The sequence below is a fragment of the Enoplosus armatus genome, chromosome 11, assembly GCF_043641665.1.
Source record: "Enoplosus armatus isolate fEnoArm2 chromosome 11, fEnoArm2.hap1, whole genome shotgun sequence".
Classification (NCBI taxonomy): Eukaryota; Metazoa; Chordata; class Actinopteri; order Centrarchiformes; family Enoplosidae; genus Enoplosus; species Enoplosus armatus.
Window position 1 is genome coordinate 25,309,045 of NC_092190.1, and position 24,293 is coordinate 25,333,337.

The window sequence follows — 24,293 nt, forward strand, 5'->3', positions numbered from 1 at the left end:
CACGTAAAATGACGGAGCAGGGTCAGCGGATGCTGAGGCGCATAGTGCGCAGAGGTCGCCAACTTTCTGCAGAGTCAATCGCTACAGACCTCCAAACTTCATGTGGCCTTCAGATTAGCTCAAGAACAGTGCGTAGAGAGCTTCATGGAATGGGTTTCCATGGCCGAGCAGCTGCATCCAAGCCATACATCACCAAGTGCAATGCAAAGCGTCGGATGCAGTGGTGTAAAGCACGCCGCCACTGGACTCTAGAGCAGTGGAGACGCGTTCTCTGGAGTGACGAATCGCGCTTCACCATCTGGCGATCTGATGGACGAGTCTGGGTTTGCCGGTTGCCAGGAGAACGGTACTTGTCTGACTGCATTGTGCCAAGTGTAAAGTTTGGTGGAGGGGGGATTATGGTGTGGGGTTGTTTTTCAGGAGCTGGGCTTGGCCCCTTAGTTCCAGTGAAAGGAACTCTGAATGCTTCAGCATACCAAGAGATTTTGGACAATTCCATGCTCCCAACTTTGTGGGAACAGTTTGGGGATGGTCCCTTCCTGTTCCAACATGACTGTGCACCAGTGCACAAAGCAAGGTCCATAAAGACATGGATGAGAGAGTTTGGTGTGGATGAACTTGACTGGCCTGCACAGAGTCCTGACCTCAACCCGATAAATCACCTTTGGGATGAATTAGAGCGGAGACTGAGAGCCAGGCCTTCTCGTCCAACATCAGTGTGTGACCTCACAAATGCGCTTCTGGAAGAATGGTCAAAACTTCCCATAAACACACTCCTAAACCTTGTGGAAAGCCTTCCCAGAAGAGTTGAAGCTGTTATAGCTGCAAAGGGTGGACCGACATCATATTAAACCCTATGGATTAAGAATGGGATGTCACTTAAGTTCATATGCGAGTCAAGGCAGGTGAGCCAATACTTTTGGCAATATAGTGTATATATAGTATAGTACAGCAATATAACATAGAATAATAGAATATCAAATATAATATGGTAGTATGGTTATAGTATAATATATATCAAAATATATCAACAAATATAACGAACCAGTCCAATGATCAAACAGAGACAGTGGACAGAGAGTGTGGCGTGAGTGTCTCAAGTGTACCAAACACTGTGGAGAAATGGGTCTGTGTGTGGTGTTACGGTCTGTGGTCTCCGCTGCCGTTATACAGTCTGATGGCAGCAGGTACAAATGAGTGCCTGAATCGCTCCGTTTTGCTCCTGGGTGGGTGGCTGAATGAACTGCCCATCTGCCTCAGCTCATCATAGAGGGGGTGAGGGGGAGTTTCTAGGATGGCTTTGATCTTGTCCTTCATCCTCCTCACTGACTCCAGACTGTCCAGTCCTAGCCTGACCACAGAGCCGGCCTTCTTTACCAGTTTGTTCAGTCTCTGGCCTCATCAGCCTTGCTGCCACCACCCAGCACACCACAGCAAAGAACAGAGCACTGGGTACTACAGACTGGTAGAAGGTCTTCAGGATCCTGTTGCACACACTGAAGGATTTAAATCTCCTCAGGAAGTCGGCTCTGTCTCTTCCTGAATAGGGCGTCAGTGTTATGAGCAGTTCAGTTTTTTATTGATTTGGACCCCAAGGTACCTGTATGAGTCCACCCTCTCCACTTCCTGTCCCTGGTTGATAACAGGGACAGGGGCCCTCGTGTTCCTCTGGTAGTCCACCACCAGCTCTTTGGTCTTGCTGATATTGAGCTTCAGGTGACTGTTGTTGCACCATGTGATGCAAACAACTCTAATTGATTACTCTTGGAAGGGATGTGGTACAATCGATCATGTTAATGATAGCCTTGCTTTCTTACTTATTTATTTATTTATTTTTTAAATCTTTTATTTAAACTGTTGACTTTAGGGTCAAGATTTGTAGTGAAGGCAACTCAGGTGAAATTTATTTATAGAGCACGTTTTAAAAAACAAAAAGGTTTTGTTCAAAGTATTTTACAGAGAAAAATACAATTTAATAACATAAAACAAAAATGGTAAAACCGGGAAAATTACGAGGTCTAAAAATTGTCAGCTGTTGTCAAATAGCTCTGTATCCTGATCCAAATTTTACACTGAAATAAGCAAAGCTATGTGTGTAACTGTGGCTTCCGCTGGCAGGCTTTTATTGTGAAATCGCGCAGAAGTAGGCTGTATGTTCAACCTCAGCTTGTTAAATGGTTAAATGCCATTCCTTCATCCAGGTGCAGGTGGTTGATGGAAATCAAACACATGGATGGAAATCAAAAACAGTGCAGAAATCAGCGGAGTGAGTGGTGTGTTTAGTAAGGGCTCAGTGTTTTCACAAAATATAACAGATTCAATCCATGTCAGAGTTTTGTGCGTTATGAAGCAATTTATTCATGAAAATGTCAAAGGATGCTAGCCATACGCAGTTGTATCGTTAACTAGCTAGCTAACGTTACGGTGCCAAAGTTAACAGCTAGCTAGCTAACTAAAGCAGGGATTAAAGTTTTAGGGCACCATCGAATAGTCGAATTAAACTAACTACCTAAATAAATGAATAAACGAATGAATAAATAAATAAATAAAGTTTGTGAGGTGAGGTTGTGTGATAAAGTAAGCTACTGCCCACTGAAGTCCAATAATTGAACTAAATTAACGCACCGTTACCTGGGAATATGATTAGTTGGAGCAGTGTTGAGGCGAGTGTCATGCTTTTAGCTCCTTGCAGTTTGACATGATAATGTTACACTTTAGGTTGCTTCCAAGAGAAAGTATCCACTGTTATCTTTTATAGTCAGAACATTTCCAAGCACTAGGTTATTTTTAATAATATAATGTGCGAACGGCCGACGTCGTTTGTCAGTCAGTAGAGTAATGTTAGGTTCGGGTGACAGAAGAGGACAAAGACTGTGAGAGAGAGTGAGTGCCTGCTTTTCAGGGTGTCTTCTCAGTATTCAATATTTTTTGAGGCTACAATGACCCCTTTTTTAACATCAAAAAATGTCAGGTCCTCCGTGTTGTTTGAGTCTCATCTGTCATTTAGAAGTGTTTCCGAAGTGGCAGCCTGAGAAATGTGAGAACTCTTTAAAGTTTGCAGTTCCTTTGTTTTTCAAGCATCTAAGCATAAGAATAAATATGTTACACAGCTAACAACTTTGAAAGCCTCAAATGTAATTTGAGGATGTGGTGTATTCGCCCTATGTTCATTCTCCAAAGGAGATTTTGTAGTTGAATACAGGGGGGATATGATAAATAATGTCGAATTCCAGAGAAGAAGAAATATTTACCACCCACCATGTGCTGCATTTATGTTTGCGTTCAAGTCGCAAGGGAAGACATGGTGGTAAGATTTTAAGATAAACCTTAACCATACTCCTTTATACTAAACTCCTTACACAACTCCAAGAGAAAGGTAAGGCTCTGATTTTGTTGTATATATTGTCTTTTAAATTTGACATACAGTATGTGGGGCTTTCTCCCAAATAATACAATTCTTTGTAGAAGAACTGGAGGAGACCTTACATTTATGTAATATTGTTTTTTTCCTTTTTCTCTTGTTTTTGTCCTTTTTAAGTATTGATGCCTCGAGAGAAGATGAACCATTTGGGCCGCTAGTCAATGATGAGCACAGACGTCCAAACTGTAGGATGAAGAAAACTGACGTGGATGGACTCCTGCACCTACGTCTGTTTGCCCTTAATGATATAAATGAAGGAGAAGAAATTACCTATGACTATGGAGGTGAAGACTGCCCGTGGAGAATACAAGTATGTGGCACAACTACACAGTGTTGCAGAATATCTCAGAATAACTTTGTGGTTGACGGTATAATCATTTGAAACTATTAGAATCTAAATTATCTCTATTTCTGTTTAAATTTTATATACAGTATATTTAGGACATATAATCTTTTATAGTAATTTATTGTGAATTAGGACTGCCAAATAGTTTTATGCAATCCATCTAGAAGGCTAATGATATTGGGAGATTTGGGACAGATTTGAACATTTATAGGGATTTTCCTTTTGGTAAAATATCACTCTATTCTGTGACGTTCATGACGTCCCCACAGCACACCTTACGTCAGTGTTTAGGTAGAAAGTTTGTGTTAAGTATCTGACAAACTGGAGACAATTGGTCCCCATAAGGGACCACGACATGCTGTGTGAAATGTCCCCACAAAGCTTGTTTTAGTCAATGTGTGTGTGAAAGCAGACAGCGGTGGACGGAGCAGGAAGAAACATTCTAGTTGAATTTGATGTTTTCTCTCTCAAGTCTGGTGTCTGTTGGCATGCATTAAATTTAGAGATATGTCCTTAAGAAAGCAGTAAACAAATGTGGGGAGTAATCGGTGCCATGATTCCTGATCCAATCACAGATAATAAAAAATGACCATGTCATTATTGATCTTGGACAACACCTTAAACAAAGGTGGGATGTCAGCCAAGAAACAACAGTGTGTACGAGAGAGGATGCGAGAAATGGGAAGACTGACAATGCCAGAAGAGTTACCACCTTAAAAACAATGGAGGATTTCATAAATCCAAAGAATTACTTGGAGACGGTCAAAGCTGTCAAGATGACTTGTGGCTATGATAGTGACACTAACAAATTCTCGATTCCATCATGGAATAAATAAACACAAATAAACTTGGGAAAGCCTTGGTTAGAGTCAGCAAACTCTTAAAAGCACAGGGTTTGATTCTGAACAACGAAGAGCTTGTGAGGAATGCCACTGAGTTTCAAGGAGTCCACAGTGAAAAGTGGAATGAGATGATATCTGCAACAGCACTAAGGAACATCGCTGAAGCAAAGTGGAATGTGCCCACACTGAGAAACTGATGCATTTTTTGAACATCCTCAGTGTAGGGAATGCCCTTTCTCAGTCAAAATGCAAGATGAGTGTAGCAGTGGACTATCTCTATTTTCCGTGTATATATTTATTTTTGTCCCCCATATTTTTTATATCAGTATTTATTATTTGAATATTGTTTTTCTTCTTTTTTTTTTAAAGAAAATACTTCTAATTCTTATTGACACAGTGCTTGTCTGCTGTGTGTTTCTGCACCTTTCTGTCTTTGCTGCTTTGACTTTTTCCCCGCTGTGGGATTAATAAAGTCTAAATCTAAGTCTAAAGTCCTTCTACAACGGCGCTGCAATTTGCCAAGATCGGTAAACTTCTAATGGCACTCAAGCAAGGAAGATTAGCAGAGTTCCATGGCAAGAACTTGGAAGAAATCAAGATAGGTCCAGATGGTATGTTTTATTTTTATTTTCCATTGTCTACCATCATTTTTCCATCCTTTTTATTTTTATTTGATCACATTTATTAGCTGTACTTGGTATGTCTCCCATAGAAAAAGTTCTGGGCAATGATGAGGAACACAGGAGCGGAGAGGAAGGACACTGTTCATCTACTGTTGATGGTATGTAGTGTCAGTAATTTAATGTCAAAAAGAAATAGGTGCTTAAGTTTATTAGATATTATTCACTAAAATCATTTAGTGATACAAGACAGTAATTTCTTTGTTTTGTTTAAGTCCCAATCTGTAAAAAGGCCTTCAGCAGCCTTATTTTCCTACCGTTACACCATGGTTGATTCTACCTCCTGCTTTTGAGTGCTGTTATAGGACATGTATCACCTAGGCAGCTGCAGGGCAGCCTGGTAGTTAGATTAATTGGACCTCGTGCAAGAACATTTTAATATTCTTGTTCTAAATCTCTCTTACTTTTTACTTAGAGATTTGTTCTTACAAGTGTTACAAGTCAGATCCACCAAACTCTCTTAACTACACAAACTTGTCATAAATCGCTCGTTTCAGCCTGATAAATGCCACCTGTTGGTGAGGAGGTGCACGTTTGTGAGATTTGATCATTAGCATAAGCAACACCACTAAAATGACCATACAAGACTACCTGTCTTGCATGGTCATTTAGTTTGTGAGCATGTTTTATTTAACAAAAACATTACCATTGAGTAAATAGAAGACTTTCACACTGTGTCTTGCTTTTCTAAAATCAGCAGCGAAAGTCTGGTGTGAGCAGAGGCTTCCCAGCTTTAGTGAACTAGCCTTGCTACCAGGAACAGAAATGTATTAAATAATACTGATATTTAAACATAATTTAATTTGCTAAAAAAAAGACGAGACAAAGAGAAGGAGAGAAAGAGAGGGATATAGAAAGTGCACACACTTGGGTGATCAAGAGAGAGAAACGCGAAAAGGTCCTGTTTGTCTGTTCTGGGCTACTGTAGAAACATGGCGGTGCAACATGGCGGACTCCGTGGAAGAGGACCTGCTTCCTATGTAGATATAAAGGGCTCATTCTAAGCTAACGAAAACATGATTCTTAGTTTCAGGTGATTATATGAAAATTATATTCCATTTTTGCTAATAGATCCCCCTAAATCCGACACACTGAATCTGATCTAAATGTTTTATAATTAAGTGTTCCTGCAAAAACAAATGACACATTGATTGGGTATGGTCAGCATTCTTGTAGTACATGTGAAGTATGCATCTTATTGAAAATGTTATTTTTTTTCATAGAACCATCAGCAGAGGAGACTCTTCCACCTACAGAGGGGAATGAAATCCCACCAACACGCAAGAGACACAAACCGCCATCAGCAGAGGATGAGGTATCTTCTGGAGTCGGTGTTGTGAGACCCTCTTCCAGAGGTAAGGTTTTTTTTGTTATTCTAGTAACGCACCTATGAGCCTGAATAGGTTAAACAATGTAACCAACGGATGGATGTATAGTAAGAACTAGTTACTCATTTGGTAGAAGCATATGTGTTAGTACTAATGCTAGTACTAAGTGTTTCAAGTAGTTAAAGTAGCTTTAATATTAACTGAAATTATGTTCAAGAAGCTAACGTTGCTGAAACCATAATGACGTAGTAGTACTTTACTTTAGCATGATGGTTATCCAAAAGGTTTTTAAACGCATTCTACCCTTTAAGTTTGATTGCATAATTGCCACTTAAGCAGCCTTGTGTGAAAACCGATATCCTCAAGCACAGTATCTAATCTGGTAGAAGAAGATGCATACGTGTATGATAAATATTGTTGATTTCCTCTTCCCCAGTGTTCATTTCAGTCCAAGTGGGAGAATGCACAAATTGTTGAACGCTCAATTTGTACTGTAGATGTTGGCATATATATATATATATATATATATATATATATATATATATATATACATACATACTGATACCGGCTTTAGAACTTACAGGACTTGTAGCTCAAACTCTTCCTTCTACTTTTATTTACAAATTTGTTTTTCTGCTCACTTACAGGTAAAGCTGCCCAGAAAAGAACACCCCGGCAGCAGACAGAGGTGCAGGCGGTGGAGAGGCACATGAAACGATTCATCACTTCTTGTGTTGTACCGGCAAAAAGTGACTGTGAGAAATGTTTAAAGGCTGAACCAGAAGCTCTCAAGAACCGGGACTGGCAAACTTTGAAATTTTATGTTTATAACCGCATTACAGCCTACAAAAGAAAAGTTTAGCGTAATTAGCATGGTGATTACCAACGCACAGGTTGGTACTGTAGTTTGTTTACATTCAAATTTCTAAGCAAAATACTTAAGGTGTTGAATGCATGTCAAATGCATGTCCTAGTTTCAAAATACATTTGCAAAGCAGTTTTTAAATGTTGTGCATGGTTTACAGAAAGAGACTGGGCAGGCTTCTGAGTTTTCCAGTTACCTGGAGTTATTAAAAAGTTCAAATGTGCAATTTAAATGAGAGTTTGATATCTTGGAATTTAACTAATGACAGTCACTACTAGGAACTACATGTAACTTACGACAAACATGTGAGATGATTGCTAGTATTATTAGGGTGGTGCTAAGTGTTAGGTGACTGAGTAGTAGTTACAATATTACAACAGTGGTTCTGTGGTTAAAAATTGGAAAAAATATAGTAACCTGTGTGAGTAAACGGTTTAAAGGGTTGACTTTTTGTGTGGCAGATATGGGCTGGACAACACTACTCAATTCTTGGTACTTAAGTGACCCCTGATATCAAAGAGATTAACGCACATAGAAGAGTCAGAACAATGTCTCCATTACACAGCAAATGCTAATTTATTTCCTCTTTTTCCGACATTAAAAAAGTAAGTCTAAAGGTTCTGCAATAGGTTACATAAACTATATGGCCGAAAGTCAGTGGACACCCCTACTAATTATTGAGTTCAGCTGTTTCAGCCCGAGCTAACAGGTGCATAACATCCAGCACATAGACATGAAATCTCGACAGACAAGCACTCAGGGTTTAGAACGGGTCATAAAGAGTTCACTGTAAACCTGGCACTGTCATAGGATGCCACCTTTGCCACAAGTAAGTTTGTGAAATTTCTGCCCTACTAGATCTGCCCCGGCCAACTGTAATAAGAATAATTCTGTAGTACCCCAAAACCCTGGCACAGTGGTTCTTAAGATCAAAATTCATAACTTTCTTTCGTGAAAACATGCATTCCGCGTGAATCTGGGTGCTGCTACAGTAGATGTTCAAATTGGCATTATTGTGGTTTGGTTCCATGTCTGTATTCGGGTATTTGGTCTCATCCTTATGGGTAGCAGATTGCTAACTATGAAAAATTTATATGAAGACTTAACCAAGGTGGTTAAAATGCAATAATCTGAGGTTTGACTTGATATAGATGTATATAATTTGCCATTTTAATGTAGAAATAATAATTATAGTAATACTAATAATGATAATTCTAGCATGGTCCCCAGTAATCAAATGGGAATCTTTGTGGGTTATGCAAAATTACATTTAAATTAGGCCCCCTTCAACCATGTTCACTGGGTTTTTCATAGGCCCCAGGTTAGCATGGTCAAATCATTACTTCATCAATGTAGAGATTTGAAGGCGTGTATAGGCTAACTAAGCAATGGCAAGTGTACTTGTATTTTTTTCACACCTCTAGGCCCTCTAGAAAGGGTGGTCCCCACAGGTGATGATTAAAAAGTTGGCCCCATTATAAATGAAAACCAGCATGTGTGTGTGTATGTACCTGTGTGCGATGGCTGGTTTGTGTCCGTCCTTGTGTCCAGGTATATCTTCGTGCAGGTAGGCAAGACCTCGAGACATGGACTGAGCAATGAGACACAGTTCAGACCAGGAGAGGACGTTTGCCTTCAGGTAGTCTGTCAGAGAACCCTGAGGAGAGAACACAGAACATTAGATTCAGATTAGATTTTATGAATGTTTGGTTGTGTTGTAGTTCTCCATGTGTCCAGCAGGGAGCAGCACCTTCTCATGGTAGGCTGTGATGAGCCACAGCTCTATGTCCATGTTGCTTCCTCTCCTCTCAGCTCCAATGAACTGCAGCAGGTTTTCGTGTCTCATCCCATTCAGGTTGAAGATCTCGTACTCGTTCTGCCACGACTGCTTGTCCTGAATACACACAAATAAACAGAGGTCAAAGGTCCAGTTTGACAAACAAAAACATCTGAACCCAGTGTCGGGGTCCAGAGGCAGGACCATATCATCAACCTCATCATCTCAGAAACATTTCATTAACCACCAGCTGATTATTCACTGAGTGACTTCAGAAGGTGTATTGATGATTAGCCTGGAACCTGACGAATCTGCGAGCTCGTGTTTTATTTGCTGTGGTAGATCCGTCTGCCGCCCCCACCTGAAAACTGCAGGTGTCAACACTGTAAATTGGTTTAAGTGCCTTAAAATGGTTAAAGTCTGTGTAAAAGAAAGATTTGTTTCTAAACACTTGTCACTGTTTACACACCAACACACACTTCAACTATTTCCGCTATTTCTAACATTTCAACTGATCTCATGTCTCAGTTTCATCTCTTACTTTATCTGACAGTTCAACTGCTTTCAGCGTCTACGCGTCTTTAAGCATCTATATGTCAACTGACACTGAATGAAACTGAAAACACACAAACCTTGTGTGTGTGGTCAATTGAGGTCATGATGGTTTTACTGGACGCTAATTGGCCCAAGGACCCGGTCAGCCTCGGGTGGATTAAAGCTCTGAGATTTAAGGCTAAACACACACACACACACACACACACACACACACACACACACACACAGAAGGGTGGGTGTGTGTGAGAGGTTTTGAGATCTTTAACTGGTTCTGAACTCTGAACCAGTTAAAAATACACAGGAACATGAAAACATGTTCATTGAAAACATGGTTTTAGATATGTCTACATCAGTACTCGGTGGTTTCTAACCCGTGGGTCGTGGGTCGGTACTGAACCACAGAGCACTTTCTGCCAGGCAGACAGGAAGCGACGTGAATCAGCAAAATAAAAGCTGAATAACGATAACCCAACTGCACCTCGTCATAGAAATGTAACATGTAGGTCTGAAGAAACAGCTGAGTCCCGACACGACACTAACACAACTCAGGTCTGAATTGAAGGACGTCACAAAGACAAAAGCAGCACTCCCTCACTATACAACTTTTACAATTTCATTCAAGAAAACTAGATGGAAGAATAAATGAAGATCCAGTAAAAGTCTTTCGATTTAGCATCAAGAATTCAATGAGATTCCAAACTCTGTTAGACGTTAAACAAAACAGCAGCTGAATTCTCTAATAACTGATGACACTGATGATCTAACTGTACATTTGAATTCAACTTTTAACCACAGAAATATACACACTGATGAAGTTGAATTTCATGTCTGTTTAGTTTTGTTTTAATGCTCGTCTTCTGTCTCTGTGTCGTTATAGCTGATGGTAGATGTGTGATGATGAATGGTAGATGTGTGATGATGATGGTGCGTTTGAGGCAGCTCAGACAGCACAGACCTGGATGGGGAAGATTTTAACAGCAACGAAATCACTGAGCAGCTGAGCCTTCCACACACAGCCAAAGCGTCCCCTGGCTTTGATCTCCAGTAACTGCAGCGGCTTCTGGCCCAGGATGGGGGAGGGGGGCAGAGGGCCTGGGTCCTGGAAGAAACAACATGGAAACGTGAATGACTGTGGAAAGTCTGCTCCTGCTGCTCTGACTGATCTGAACCTGACAAATAGAAAATATATGTCAATCAAGCACTAAGGGGTTAATCCATCCAGGATATTTGAAAACAGATCAGATGTTTACATTTGACTGGATACGTAAAGAACCGTTGTTTCAGAACATAAAATCAACATGAACCAGGTGAACAGGTCTCTCTGATGGTACATGTCCAGTCTGACACTGTTGGGAGTAATCTAGTGTGGACCACCTCAGAGTCTGTTAATCTGGATTATCATGGACACAAGGGGTTAACAGAAGTCCTACTGCAGGTCTGATTTCTAGCTGAGCTCCACAACACTGGACTCATGAGTTGTATATGATCAGTATGGTGCTCTTTGTTAAGTAGCTGTGTTTCTACTCTGTCACTGACTTTGTGAGTTAGGTAATTTATTATTTCTCTGAAGTGTCTCTGAACAGAAGACGAGCACCATGTGATCGCTGTCTGTTCACGTTCATTCATCCACACAGAGCAGCTGGAGCTCTGCCCTGTCATCACTTTGTTAAATGTTTATTAGTGAAAAGGAGAAAACTGTCATGTCGTCTTCACTCTCGACAAACTCCATCACAAACACAAGCAGCTAATCATAGATCTTAGGGTCTTCATGTGGTATATCTGTTAACGCCGCAACCCCAACGTGTCGTTACATCTTTGTGGAGCCTCATGTCAGATACAATTTCACCTACGACGTATCTACAGAGAGTACAATGTAACATCGGAGATTACGATGTAACCTCCAATGTAACCCCTGAGACTACAATGTAACCTACAAGGTAACCTCAGAGACTACAATTTAACCTATGATGTAACCTCTGAGACTACAATATATCCTCAGAGGCTACGTATGAAACCTAAGATGTACCCTTGGAGAATACAATGTAGCCTCGGAGACTATGAAGTATCCTCAGAGGCTACACATGTAACCTCGGAGACTACAATGTATCGTCAAGGAGTATGATGTAACCTCAGAGACTCGATGTAATGTCTGCGACTACAGTATACCCTACGATGTTTCTCTTACTTTTGTTTTTAAACTTGTCTGTACACCATGGACACTAAACTCGTTGAGTTTGCTCTGGTGGTTTTGCTGGTTTCTGCACCTTTTAGGACCGTGTCCGGGGAGCGCAGCCATGGCCCTATTGTTTACAACAGGGATCATCTGATAGCGCTTCGTAACACGGCAGTGTTACTTGAGGAGACGGGGAGATCGTGCTGGAGCCAAGCGCCGCGCTAGGAGGAAATGCTTTAAACCCGTCCTGCCATCGATTATCATGGGGAATGTGAGATCTCACAGATGGGGATGACAGGAAATACAGAGAACTGACCCGCCTCCACATCAACGCAGGGAAAACCAAAGAGATGGTGATGGACTTCTGCTGGTGCAAACACACCCCTCCCACACCAGTGAACATCCAGGGAATGGACATTGAGATGGTGTACCTAGGCGCTCACCTGAACAATAAAGTGGACTGACAATACCACTGCACTGTACAAGAAGGGCCAGAGCGGACTCTATCTGGTCTTTTGGAGTGCAGGGGGCACTCCTGAAGACCTTCTTTGACTCGGTGGTGGCATCAGTCATCTTTTATGGAGTGGTCTGCGGGGGCAGCAGCATCTCAGCTGCCAACAGGAAGAAACTGGACAAACTGATTAAGAAGGCCAGCTCTGTTCTGGGATGCCCCCTGAACTCAGTGGAGGTGGTGGGAGAAAGGCGGATGATAGCTAAGCTATCATCCCTGAGGTCCCACCCCATGCAGGACACTCTGCCAGCCCTGGGCAGCTCCTTCAGTGACAGGCTGCTTCACCCGCGGTGTGTGAAGGAGAGGTACCGGAGGTCTTTCCTCCCGGCTGCTGTCAGGCTCTACAATCAGACCTGCTCCCAGTAGACCACGCACACCTAAATGGACAATCCACTCTCATGCAATATTTCTGAATGTATAACAAATGGTGCGATATCTACATCTCTCTATGTGCAATAGAGTATAATTACCTTTATTTCTTTCGTTCTGTGAATTTGTAAATTACAGTTGTTTTTTAGTTTTAGTAGCTTTTTTGTATCGGTCTTCATTTTTTAAATTTATTATATCATGATTTTCCTTACTTATGTCTCTACTATTGCACTATCCTGTATGCTACTGTAACAATGCAAATGTCCCTGCTGAAGGATGAATAAAGGATTATCTTAACCTACGATGTAACCTCAGAGACTACAGTGTAACCTCAGAGAGTAAGATATAACCTACGATGTAACCTCAGAGAGTACGATGTATCCTCAGAGCACTTTATAGATTAACAATCAACTGACAAATGGTTACTGGACTTGAACCCGGACCGGATTCGAACCCGAGCTGCTGCAGTAAGGACTCAGCCTTGATATGTGGTACGCACTCTACTCTCTGTCTGTCTGTCTGTCTGTCTTTCTCTCTCTCTCTGTCTCTGCACATATAACTGGCTCAGAGGGAGAGACAGATTCATATCAATCATGCACATAGTGAGCAGATCATCTACTGAGTGCACAACAACATCAACAACCAACACTGAGCATAAATAAATCAAAAATAAAGTGGCAGAGAAACAAAGAGACAAGTGTTTTCAAAAGGACGATGAAGATGCAAAATCAAACCCAGAAATGCGAGGAAAAAATGGAACAAAACCAGTAATGAAACATTCTCCAGTGAAGCTGAACGACAGTGACAGTTTGATCTTCTTACCTCGATCATTATATGAAAGGCGTGCTGAGAGGCAGAAACAGTTGACACAGAGTCAAAAAGAGGAGGCAGAAATACAAATACAAAGAAAGACAAGTGATGGAGGCTGAGAGTTTACCTTGATTTGACTCAGACAGTAAAACATTTTAATATCCTCAGGCAAATGATTACTATTTATTGTGTCTGGCTGCAGCTTTATGAAAGATCTGCAGCTCCACTGTTTTCTGAGGCAGACCAAAGTGGAGGTCATTACAGTAGTAATAATATTACAGATTATAAAGACAAGTACACGTCTCTCCAGGTCTGGTTCTGACAGGCAGCCTCTTCTTCGTGAATTTGTAGTGGTAAAAAGCATATTTTGAAACAGTTTATATGTTTGTGGAAACTAAAGTCAGCATCGAGAAGGTCACGAAGGTCTTCAGTTCATCTTTAGTTTTAATTGACGAGGAATTAAAATGCCCAAAACTCCCACTAAACTACCCAAAACTATCACTTCTGTTTGATCCCTATTTAGGAGTAAAAACAATGACTCATCCACTGATTTTTATCCTCAATACATCATATAAGTGTGGTAATGTGGCTATAGAATATATAGTTGTGTGTCATCTGCATAATGATGCTAATGTTGTGCTCATGTGTGGTGTGTCTGAGCGTATAAAAGTTAAACAGAAGGGGACCGAGAATAGATCCCGGTGGAACTCCATGTGATGTGTTGACGCAAACATCGTAGCGCCTTTCATGCGGACCTAAACAAGTGAAGCGCTCATGTCTTTCTAATAAGCCTGGGTGTGTCTCACCTGTGTGGGCACCAGGACAGGTGGATAGGCCAGTTTGTGGTGTCGGTACATCCAGAAGGAGAAGAGGACGATGGCAGTGACGGCCATGATGGGAACCAGTGAGTACATCAGAGTGGTCAGCACCGGAGGCTTCGACGTCACTGGTTTGTTTGTTGCTACAGCAACACACAGAAGGACAAAATAAGTCAAGTTAAAAAGTAAAGTTACAAGACAAACTGCAGCATCAATTCAATAACAACATGGTTCTTCCAGACAGAGGGTCCGAGTATAGGTCTAAGCCATAAAACTGTAAGAATTAAGTCTTAAAGAATAAAGTGATCATTTTAAAAGAACGGCATCTTATCAGAATATGTCTCAGTGGATAAAATGTTTTGACAATAACATAACTTTCTGAGAATGTTATAAGAATTAAGACAAAAGTCACATCACAACAGTTGTAATTTTATAAGAAAACTTGGTCATATTGAAACAAAAGTCATGATATTATGAGTAGAGAGACAGGCAAGTCTCAGGGAAGAGAGACATGCAGCAAAGCATGCCAGACTCCAATTCGGTCCGCTGCGGTAAGGTCTTCATCTGATTGCAAATTAGAAACAGAGTTGTTGAGATAAAAAGGTGCAAGATAACGTTATGTAGCCTAAATAAATAGGAAATATATTTTGTTAATGTCTTCAGTACGACAGCAGAACCGATAACGTTGGAGCTTATCGACACTACAGTCTTTCATAATTCAGCCCTGGGGCCTGTTTAACACCGGGTTTCGGTACCCATTCCTAATTATGAGAAGTAATTTCTTTGAGAAAAGCCAAATTATCATAATAAGTATTACATTAATAGTCAGAATTTCACCAGAAACATAATATCTATGCATTACATTAAGCAAATAAAGTTGGACTGTATAGAGAAAAAATCATAATATTACAATATAAAATTGTAATACAAGTAAACACAAACATACACAGGCAATGAACAGGGGTACATGGATCTTACTTGGTATCTGCGGAGGGTTGTTGTCAGGACTGTAGAAGAACTTGTTGTTACACAAACTTCCTTCACAGCAGCAGAAGAAGACCTCAGGAGCATCTTTCTTCTCCACACATTCACTCCTGTAGAAGAAGAAGTCAGTGTGTCATGTGCTCAAAGGTGCAGCTGGCTCAGGTTTTGTCTTCATTTAGAAATAAATAAAATATACACATATATATATATATACACACATATATATACACACACATATGTATACATATATATAATTTATAATATCATTATATCATAAATATCAAGTGTAAGTCACACTGAATGATATCAATATATGAGTTTCAAACAGAGACTGAATGTGTTCTGGTTTGAAGCTCTGAGACAGAAGAACAGGTTCTTCAGAGTCTTCAGAGTGAGACTCTCTGACAGTAACCAGTTACCTGTCGTAACAGTTGACATCATCCAGCCAGCAGCCTTGTTTGACCACCTGGACCACTCCGGACACATTTTTCCAGGTAGCGAAGCAGTGAAGTCTCTTATCTTTCTCTCCAGAGCAGGTGACCACCCCGCTGAGGTTCCCCCGACTCTCTGACACTGGCGAGGAGGACAAGGATGATGATGCAGGGTTGTAGTTATAGTGGACGCACTTTTGAGTGTCTGAGCGTCCCAGGATCGCACCTAAGGAGGAGACAGGCGAACAAGTTAACAACAACAACAACACACCTGAGGAGGAGACAGGAGGACAAGTTAACAACAACAACAACACACCTGAGGAGGAGACAGGAGGACAAGTTAACAACAACAACAACAACAACAACACACCTGAGGAGGAGACAGGAGGACAAGTTAACAACAACAACAACACACCTGAGGAGGAGACAGGAGGACAAGTTAACAACAACAAGACACCTGAGGAGGAGAAAGGAGGACAAGTTAACAACAACAACACCACACCTGAGGAGGAGACAGGAGGACAAGGTAACAACAACAACAACACACCTGAGGAGGAGACAGGAGGACAAGTTAACAACAACAACAAAACACCTGAGGAGACAGGTGGACAAGTTAACAACAACAACACACCTGAGGAGGAAACAGAGTGTGAACAAACACGTGACTACATGTGAAGTGTGTGTCTATCAGTCACAGGTTCCTCCGTGTTTTTGCAGCCAACCATCACACAACATACAACCACGTCTCACATGCAGGGGGGCACAATGTGTGTGTCTTGGGGGGGGGGGGGGGGGTCTGCAGGTGGGGGACACCACTTTTAAACTCAAACAAGGAGACTGATTTGAGTGATCTGAGGTTTTCCCCCACCAAAGCCAAGCAGGTTAACACTGACTTCCACACGTCGACTGACACTTCATGTGGGGGGAGCCAGAGCTGCCTGTAGAGGAGGGTCGATCCACAAAGTATCAATACTAGTATAAATCAGATCGATACCAAAACAAAAGGATCTATCCCACTTAAGATCACATGACCTGTGCAGCTACAGCCTCTTTAGTTACAGACTGAACATTTATTTAACATTAAAACATGTTAATCTTGCTTACGTAGCACCAGATCATAACAGACATTCTAACAGAGAGCAGGCCAAGTACTCTTTAGAATATTAGCTAACATTGTTTAAACATACATGAGATGCATTAATAGAACAGCAAAAAGAAATGCTTCATTAAAATACGTTCAGAAGTAGCTTATTAATGAAGCTTCCTTTACACAATAGAACATTAGCTGCTTTTCACAATAAGAATATTAGTTATTGATATTGGTGATTCTGGCCCTGGTTTGTCTTTAAATGGGATCTGAACCAGACTTTGTGGTCGACAGTGGACTCAAACTTCTAACAGAGTTCAAACATAAAAGTGATCATCAGTCAATCATCATGAACACAACAAGGTTCAGGTAGAAATAACTGCTACGTTGATTTTACAGGATTATGACCTGGAGATTGAAATGTCCACTAAGAACTCCACATTTATTGAAGGTTCATAACGCTGCTCTGAAGAGTCCACCAGGAAGCTGCAGGTTGTTGTTGTTGTTGTTGTTGTTACACACGACGGTGGTTATCAACTCGGTAAGTCAACCCAGGGTTTCGTCTGAGCTTATCGACACCACAGTCTTTAATAATTCAGCCCCAGGGCCCGTTTAAAACCGTGTTTCAGTATCCATCCCTAGCGATGAGGAAGAGACTGCTAACATTCATGACTCCACCGAGTCAACAATGTTAGCCCAGCCTCGGGTCGATGAGTGCAGCCGGCGAGCACCTCGTACTTGGTAACACTGTTCGAATAAGAACAGCCGAATATCGATAATGTAAACGTGACTTCAAGCAGAAGTAAACAGAGTCACTGGAGACTGGACAGTTTCATGCAACAACAATAACAGTAGTAAGTGGGAAATTAGCACCAGCTGGTAGATGTTCTCATTTCAAAAAGTTAATTTCCCACCCTGTAGTAATACCCCAATACTACTTTACTTGTTTTCACCTGCCAAGTCTTTATTGTCTTTATTGACTCTAGTCCTCATGAAGGAGAGGACACAATTATAAGACTTTCAGGCCATAGGCTGATCTAGCACAGTAGCCAATCAGGACATGAATACATTTTCATTATTTATAATTTATAATTTAACACATATAAACACAAAGTCATATTTTCCTATTTCCTATTTCCTATATCTAGTCAGTTTTTAGACTGACTTAATGTAGGGCCCTATAGAATCTGTATTATAGCTCAACTATAATGCTGCCATCAGTCCATCGCTGGCCTGGATCGGGCCCCCGTCAAAAAGCACACACTGGGTCGCTGGCCCGTCAAAAGACGCTTGCCACCAGTCCTAACAACTTTTCTGGGGGAAACCCTGCATCACATGAAACTTTTACATTTGTCAATACAAAACACCTGAAGTCAGTCAAACCTGAGATCATCTGGAACCTGGAACCTGAAACCAGAAACCACAACCCACAACAGAGCAGAGAAGTAACACTGAACCAAGACAGCAGAGTGGTAAATATGAACCACACAGCACGCACACACACACACACACACACACAGCAGGAGGTTTGACATGAAGCTGCTGATTCTCATGCAGATGTTTTCACTGCAGCAACATGTGTCCACATGTTCTTCTGTAACTGCAGTTCTGATTTATTGTTACACACACACTTCACCCACATGCTGCCACATTAATAGCCTAGGCCGCAAGACTTTTATCGTGAAAAATCTGCAGGAAGTGTTGCGTTTCATTGACAGTGGCTTCACAGCTGAACAGAAGCTGAGAACAGTTTAGTTGTTAACAGAGAAGGTGGTGAGCATCACATGACTACTGAACTGAAGGTCTTTACTGAAATATCATCTTAAACATAAAGAGATATGGGAAATAAAAATTAAAAAAAAGAGATGAAGAGAAACAAACCCCTACCAGACGATTTACAGTCATCTGGTCATCGTTAGTAAATTCATTGTTAAAATAAAATAAATGAAGGCGTTCAATCAGCACAAAGAATATTAAACAATAATAAAAATAATAATAATAATAATCATCTCTGGAGAGTGCTGTGATAATAAACTGAATATCATTGGGGTTTTAATCTGAAGAAGTCAACTTCTGATTTCATGTTTTAGACCGATGATTCATTGATTTATCAACAGAATAATCTGCAGATGAATCGCTCTGCAGACAATACAGAAGATGTCAAAATTATGATTCAAATCAAGAACCGTCTCATGAAAAAGTCAACAAGATCAGGAGTCTGACCAAAGACAGTTATTTATACTACAGATGTCTGATACCAATAGTACAATTTGTAGTATTAATAATAAGCCTGATGGTGATTTTCATTTTAAATTAAACTTATTATTTTATTTTACAATTATTTTCTCCATGAATGGTTTGGTCTATAAAAGCCAGTTTGATTCAGCATCTGATTTTCTGAAAACTAAAACCATGTTCAGAAGGTTTTTACAGACTCTGGAACATCTGGATGAAAACGTATTATGTCTGCTGAACTTAAAAGGGCGTTTTAACACGTTTCTCAAGTTGAGCTTAGAATCCAACCAAAGAAGACTTTCTGTTGTTATATTGTTTTAAACAAAATAACAATGTTTTGCTTGTGCTGAAGAAGAGTAAAAACATTTCTGCTTCCCTGAAAAAGAAACAAGACTTCGTTAAAAGTCTTTTTGTACCGTTTCTATAAACTTACTTACTAATACTGTTTTTAGTCTGATTAGATCGTTATTGATTGTCTCATAGTTTTAAATTTAATTGTATTTTATTTCTAAGTTCTTGTTTGCCTTGTTTTGTTCGACCAACAGTTCAAATATATGAAAATACCTGAGTGGAGAAACTGGCACCAGAGGTTTTTTGCCATCTTTACCTTGAAGAATGACTGAAATGAGGAACTGATTATCAGACTGACTGATGGGTTCAGGTCTGCTCTGAATCTCTTTGGCTTTTAAAGATAAAACGACGTCATGTTGGAAACTGACTCTCTTTGCTTTGTTATTAATCAATTAGTCAATTGATCGATTGGTTCATCGACAGAAAACTAATCATCTAATGATCAAAACTTCATTGTTTTCAGCTCCTCCAATTGAATATCATGATATAATCCTCTGCCATATTAAACTGAATGTGTGAAACATTGGGCTCTGGGGAACTGTGATGACATTTTACATCATACAAACCAAACAAATAATTGATTATTCGATAATAAAAACAAACATGACCTGCAGACATAGAGCTTGTTTTCTAACGTGATACGCTGAACTTGGAATCAGCAATCATCAATTAGTTGCAGCACCGTGCTGATATATATTACGAACCAATCAGTTCAAATACTACGACTTCTAGTGCAACTGCAGTACAGCTATTGTACAGCTGCTGTACGCACAGTATGTACCGCCAGGTAGGACTCACCTGAGGAGCACGAGATGAGGAAAACACTGAAGGCCAGTTTGGTCGCTGATCCCATTGTGGATCCAAAGACTAAAATACTTAATTTCAGTTATAATCCAATGCCAAGACAACCAGGATTAGCGTCCCTTTAAACTAGCTTTGCTTCTTGTGGTGTACACAGACAACATGTCCCGGTCCAAACATCTGATTCAGTCCTGGTCTTCACGGTTCAACGTGATAAAATAGGACACATTTAACCGCCGCGAGGTGAATCCCGTGAGATATAACCCGTTTATCCGAGTACAGACCCGGTCACAGAGGTGGATGTGTTAGCAGGAGGCACCGCCGAACCATTTAATATCACCTGATTTTCAGGTCCCTTCATCTGGATCAAAGACAGCTGAACAGGCCGATTCACTGTGTAATGAAAGGTAATGTCATTGGCTGTTATGCAGTCGTGGGCGCAAACTTGAGCAGATAAACAGCCTTCTTCTGGGGCACCAAAGAGGACATTTTCATCAAGTTGAACAAATTTAGTGAATTTCCGAAGCGGGATTAAGTCGGTCTCCAACTGTAGGTAGCTGCTGTTTAAATCGCTGCAGATTCCTCCTCTTATTTACAAAAACCTTCCCCTTTTTCTCCAAGGTAACCGTCACATCGAAGGAAAAGTTGAACCCGTGTGTTCACAAAATGTTATCATGTACAATAAGCGTAAGGCTTTCTGCTCCAAACAACGTGTTGGTGGTGTGATGCGGGATCAGAGTCCACGCCTGGAAAACAGCCGTCTACCATCAGCCAAAATGTTACCGAGCGAAGCTACAACCCTCAATCCGCCGCTGACGACCACAGCTCGGTCATCGAACAGCTAGCTGGCCCGGCTAGCCGTTAGCTTAGCTCCGCAGCTAGCTGTCCGTCTGGTTTGATGGGAGCGGGTTTCCTAACTGGATACCGAGGAGGAAAACCACAAGCCACAAGCACAACCATGCAGACTTTCCTCAGTGTGGGGGTGGATCCGTCGTGTAAACGATCCCGGACTGAATGAAAGTAAACATCCGAGGTTTGTTCCTCCCCGCTGGGGTTTCTCTCCGTCCTCACTTCCACTCTCTCCCTGTCTGAGCGAACAGATGCAAGATGGCCGTCCTATTTTTTTCCACCTTCTTCCACAGTCATCTGTCACAGCGTCGAGGATAATGTGACTGACACGAACAGTGGCCAATAGGGTGCGTAGAAGGACCTCGACCGTATTCCTCCGCCAATCCCGTGAGGCGTCCTGACGCAGGACGGCTGGAATGACGGGGAAGGACCGCCTCCTGTCAGAGAGAGTGGCAGGCCGTCGGAGCCTCTGCTCCGGCTGCTTTCATATAATCACGGACCAGAAATGTCAATTTAATAAAATTAATACAACTGTATTAAACACGTGAAAAAATATGTGATAAAAACAGAATAGAAAAAATAGTTTATTTAGCAGACTACATTAAAGAAACAGTTAATAATATAATAGATAATAGGTAGCCTACTTTATTAATCTGAGCAGGAAATTGTACTGTTACAAAGATAATGAGCGAAAAAACACAATACTTACTTATAAACAATAACTTAAAATATGCTGTCTTTCAGAGAGCTAGATGAGCAGAACTATGTCAATCTTATGGAAGCTAATGTACACCAGGAGAAGGAAAAAATAGATTCAAAGTTTATGATAATCAATTAATAATCAAAATAAAACCTCTCACAATAAATCAAAATTATGAAATACAAAGTCAAAATGATGAGATACTATGTCAGAATATAAATGTGTCCATGCAGGGGGAAACTGTTATCTTAGCTCCATCACAAGAGACAAAATCCACCTTCCAACAACTCAGAGTCTGTCAGATATACATGTTGTACCTTGTTAGCTCACAAGCTAGTCACCAATCCATCCTGTAGTCAGCTGGGTTTAGGTGACTGGAGCCAGGGGTCAAGAGCTAGAAGCTAACTCTGAGCTAACTGGACCTAGATGCTTACTCTAAGCTAACTGTATCTAGAATCTAACTGGATTTTTGTGGCTTTATCTCAAACTTTGTTTATTAGCATTAGACGGGTGCCCTCCTCTAAACTAGGTTTTATTTTTCTTTCCCACTTTATTGATAACAGTCAACTTCAAACAGCAGTAACATGTTTAAAAAACAAAAAGAGGAAACAAGGGAATTCAGTTATGACATAAAACAATACAATTTAAAAAATCTATCAAGAGATTGTGCAAGAATATTTTTACATTTGTTTTTACAACAAAATAAAATTAATTAATTAAGGGGCACAGATTAGTAATTGAGTAACATTGCTTTTCTATTTCTCAGTTTGACTAGAGAGTTGTAATAGAGGTTAATATAAATTAGAAATAAGGTTTGGTTTTCTGTTGGTCCTCCATTTCATGTATAGCTTATGGAATTTCTCAAAAATGAAACAGTTGGATTAAAAAACAAACATTTTTGTCCATTGAGTTATTTTCAAAATTAATTAAAATATCACTACCATAAAGCATGACTAATTGACCTATTTGTCTTGATAGAGCGTTTTGCATATCAATCCATAATATTCTGGAAAAGTAGGTGAGAAATTGTTTCGTTGTTGAGTCCACAGAAATTACAAGAACCCTTTCCAGAACGTGCTTTACACGATATATTCTAATTCAATTCAAATTTATTTATATAGCGCCAAATCACAACAAAAGTTATCTCATGACACTTTACAAATAGAGCAGGTCTATACTGACTCTTAATATTATTACAGAGACCCAACAGTTCTATGTAAAAGTTTATATGACACCGCTTTCATTTTATTGTTAGTACAATATTTGTCTGATATTCTCCATGCCCTTTTCCAATTCAAGTCACCATAAATAGAAGACCAGAACATTTGCATCAGAGGAATATTATTCTCTGCAAGGGTATTCCAGATCCGTTTTATTTAGGACATCTAACTCACCAATGAACATATTCCTTCTCCAATCCAATGAGTTTCATCATCATGAGAGTTTTTCAGAACATTTTGGAAAAGCATCAAACACCAAAATATTCTTTCGGGGCAACACTTGAACACTTTTTCATGAATTCAGTAATAAAGACAATAATAACACATCTTCATTCAAAGGTTGCCGAACTTGAATGATAAATGAACCATTTCTGGATAAACAGAGTTTTGTGCTTAAACGGAATATCTTTGTTGTACCATATGTAATATCTGTGTGGAGAGAAGTTGTGTTTATAGGCCAAGGTCCATGCTAATAGTTCCCGTTTGTGAGCTAGTTTAATAGCTAATTTGTCTACAGAATAGTTACATTTAAGAAGATATTCCATGTCACCAACATTACTAAATACATGTATGGAAAAGGTGTTCCATATGCTGTTTTTGTTGTTTAAAAGCTATTGTTAAGTGTTTCATAAGACTTCCATTATCTTTGCTATTAAACAGAATCTTATTGTAACGACTGGGACACAGAGGAAAGGACCTAAAAGCATGACTCAGACAGGTAAAAAGTAAAAACTCAGTCTTTACTTGGCAAACAGGCAGGATTTGGTACACGGTAGAGCAGTCAAACAAAGCAGATAATCCAGGAGGGTGTAGGCAAAAGACGAGGTCAAAATCCAAAACAGGTGATCACAAACCAGGTGGACAGTAGACATAGAACTCAAGGGAATCGCTGGAACACTTGCACAAAGGACAAAGACGAACTGGCACAGAGGGAGGGGAGAACACAGGTTAAATACACACAGGTGAGAGACTAATGAGGACCAGGTGAAACTAATCAGGGCGGGGCAGGTAATCATGAAGGCGGGAAACACACAAGGGCAGGGAGTGAAAACAAAACAGTAAATGTGCAACACAAAACACAGAACAAGACAAAACACACTAACGAACAGGACGAGACATTACACTTATCAAAGCTCTTTT

General features: G+C 40.4%; 1 protein-coding gene across 3 annotated transcripts in view; it reads right to left on the reverse strand.

Moving 5' to 3' along the window:
* acvr2aa (activin A receptor type 2Aa) overlaps window positions 1–21,020 on the reverse strand; it is a 29,731-nt gene extending 8,711 nt beyond the window's left edge. Inside the window, exons 1-8 of one of the 3 annotated variants that reach the window (XM_070914157.1) lie at window positions 20,382–21,020; window positions 15,899–16,136; window positions 15,474–15,589; window positions 14,484–14,638; window positions 13,690–13,713; window positions 10,770–10,913; window positions 9,233–9,376; window positions 8,994–9,139 (exon numbers count right to left, since the gene is read on the reverse strand). In XM_070914157.1, coding sequence (XP_070770258.1) covers window positions 8,994–9,139; window positions 9,233–9,376; window positions 10,770–10,913; window positions 13,690–13,713; window positions 14,484–14,638; window positions 15,474–15,589; window positions 15,899–16,136; window positions 20,382–20,436 — 1,022 coding nt within the window. In that variant the 5' untranslated portion in view covers window positions 20,437–21,020. Of the gene's footprint in view, window positions 1–8,993; window positions 9,140–9,232; window positions 9,377–10,769; window positions 10,914–13,689; window positions 13,714–14,483; window positions 14,639–15,443; window positions 15,590–15,898; window positions 16,137–20,381 lie in introns of all 3 variants that reach the window. The other 2 variants (XM_070914156.1, XM_070914155.1) reach the window with 2 other exon arrangements.
* Window positions 21,021–24,293: the final 3,273 nt, after the last annotated feature.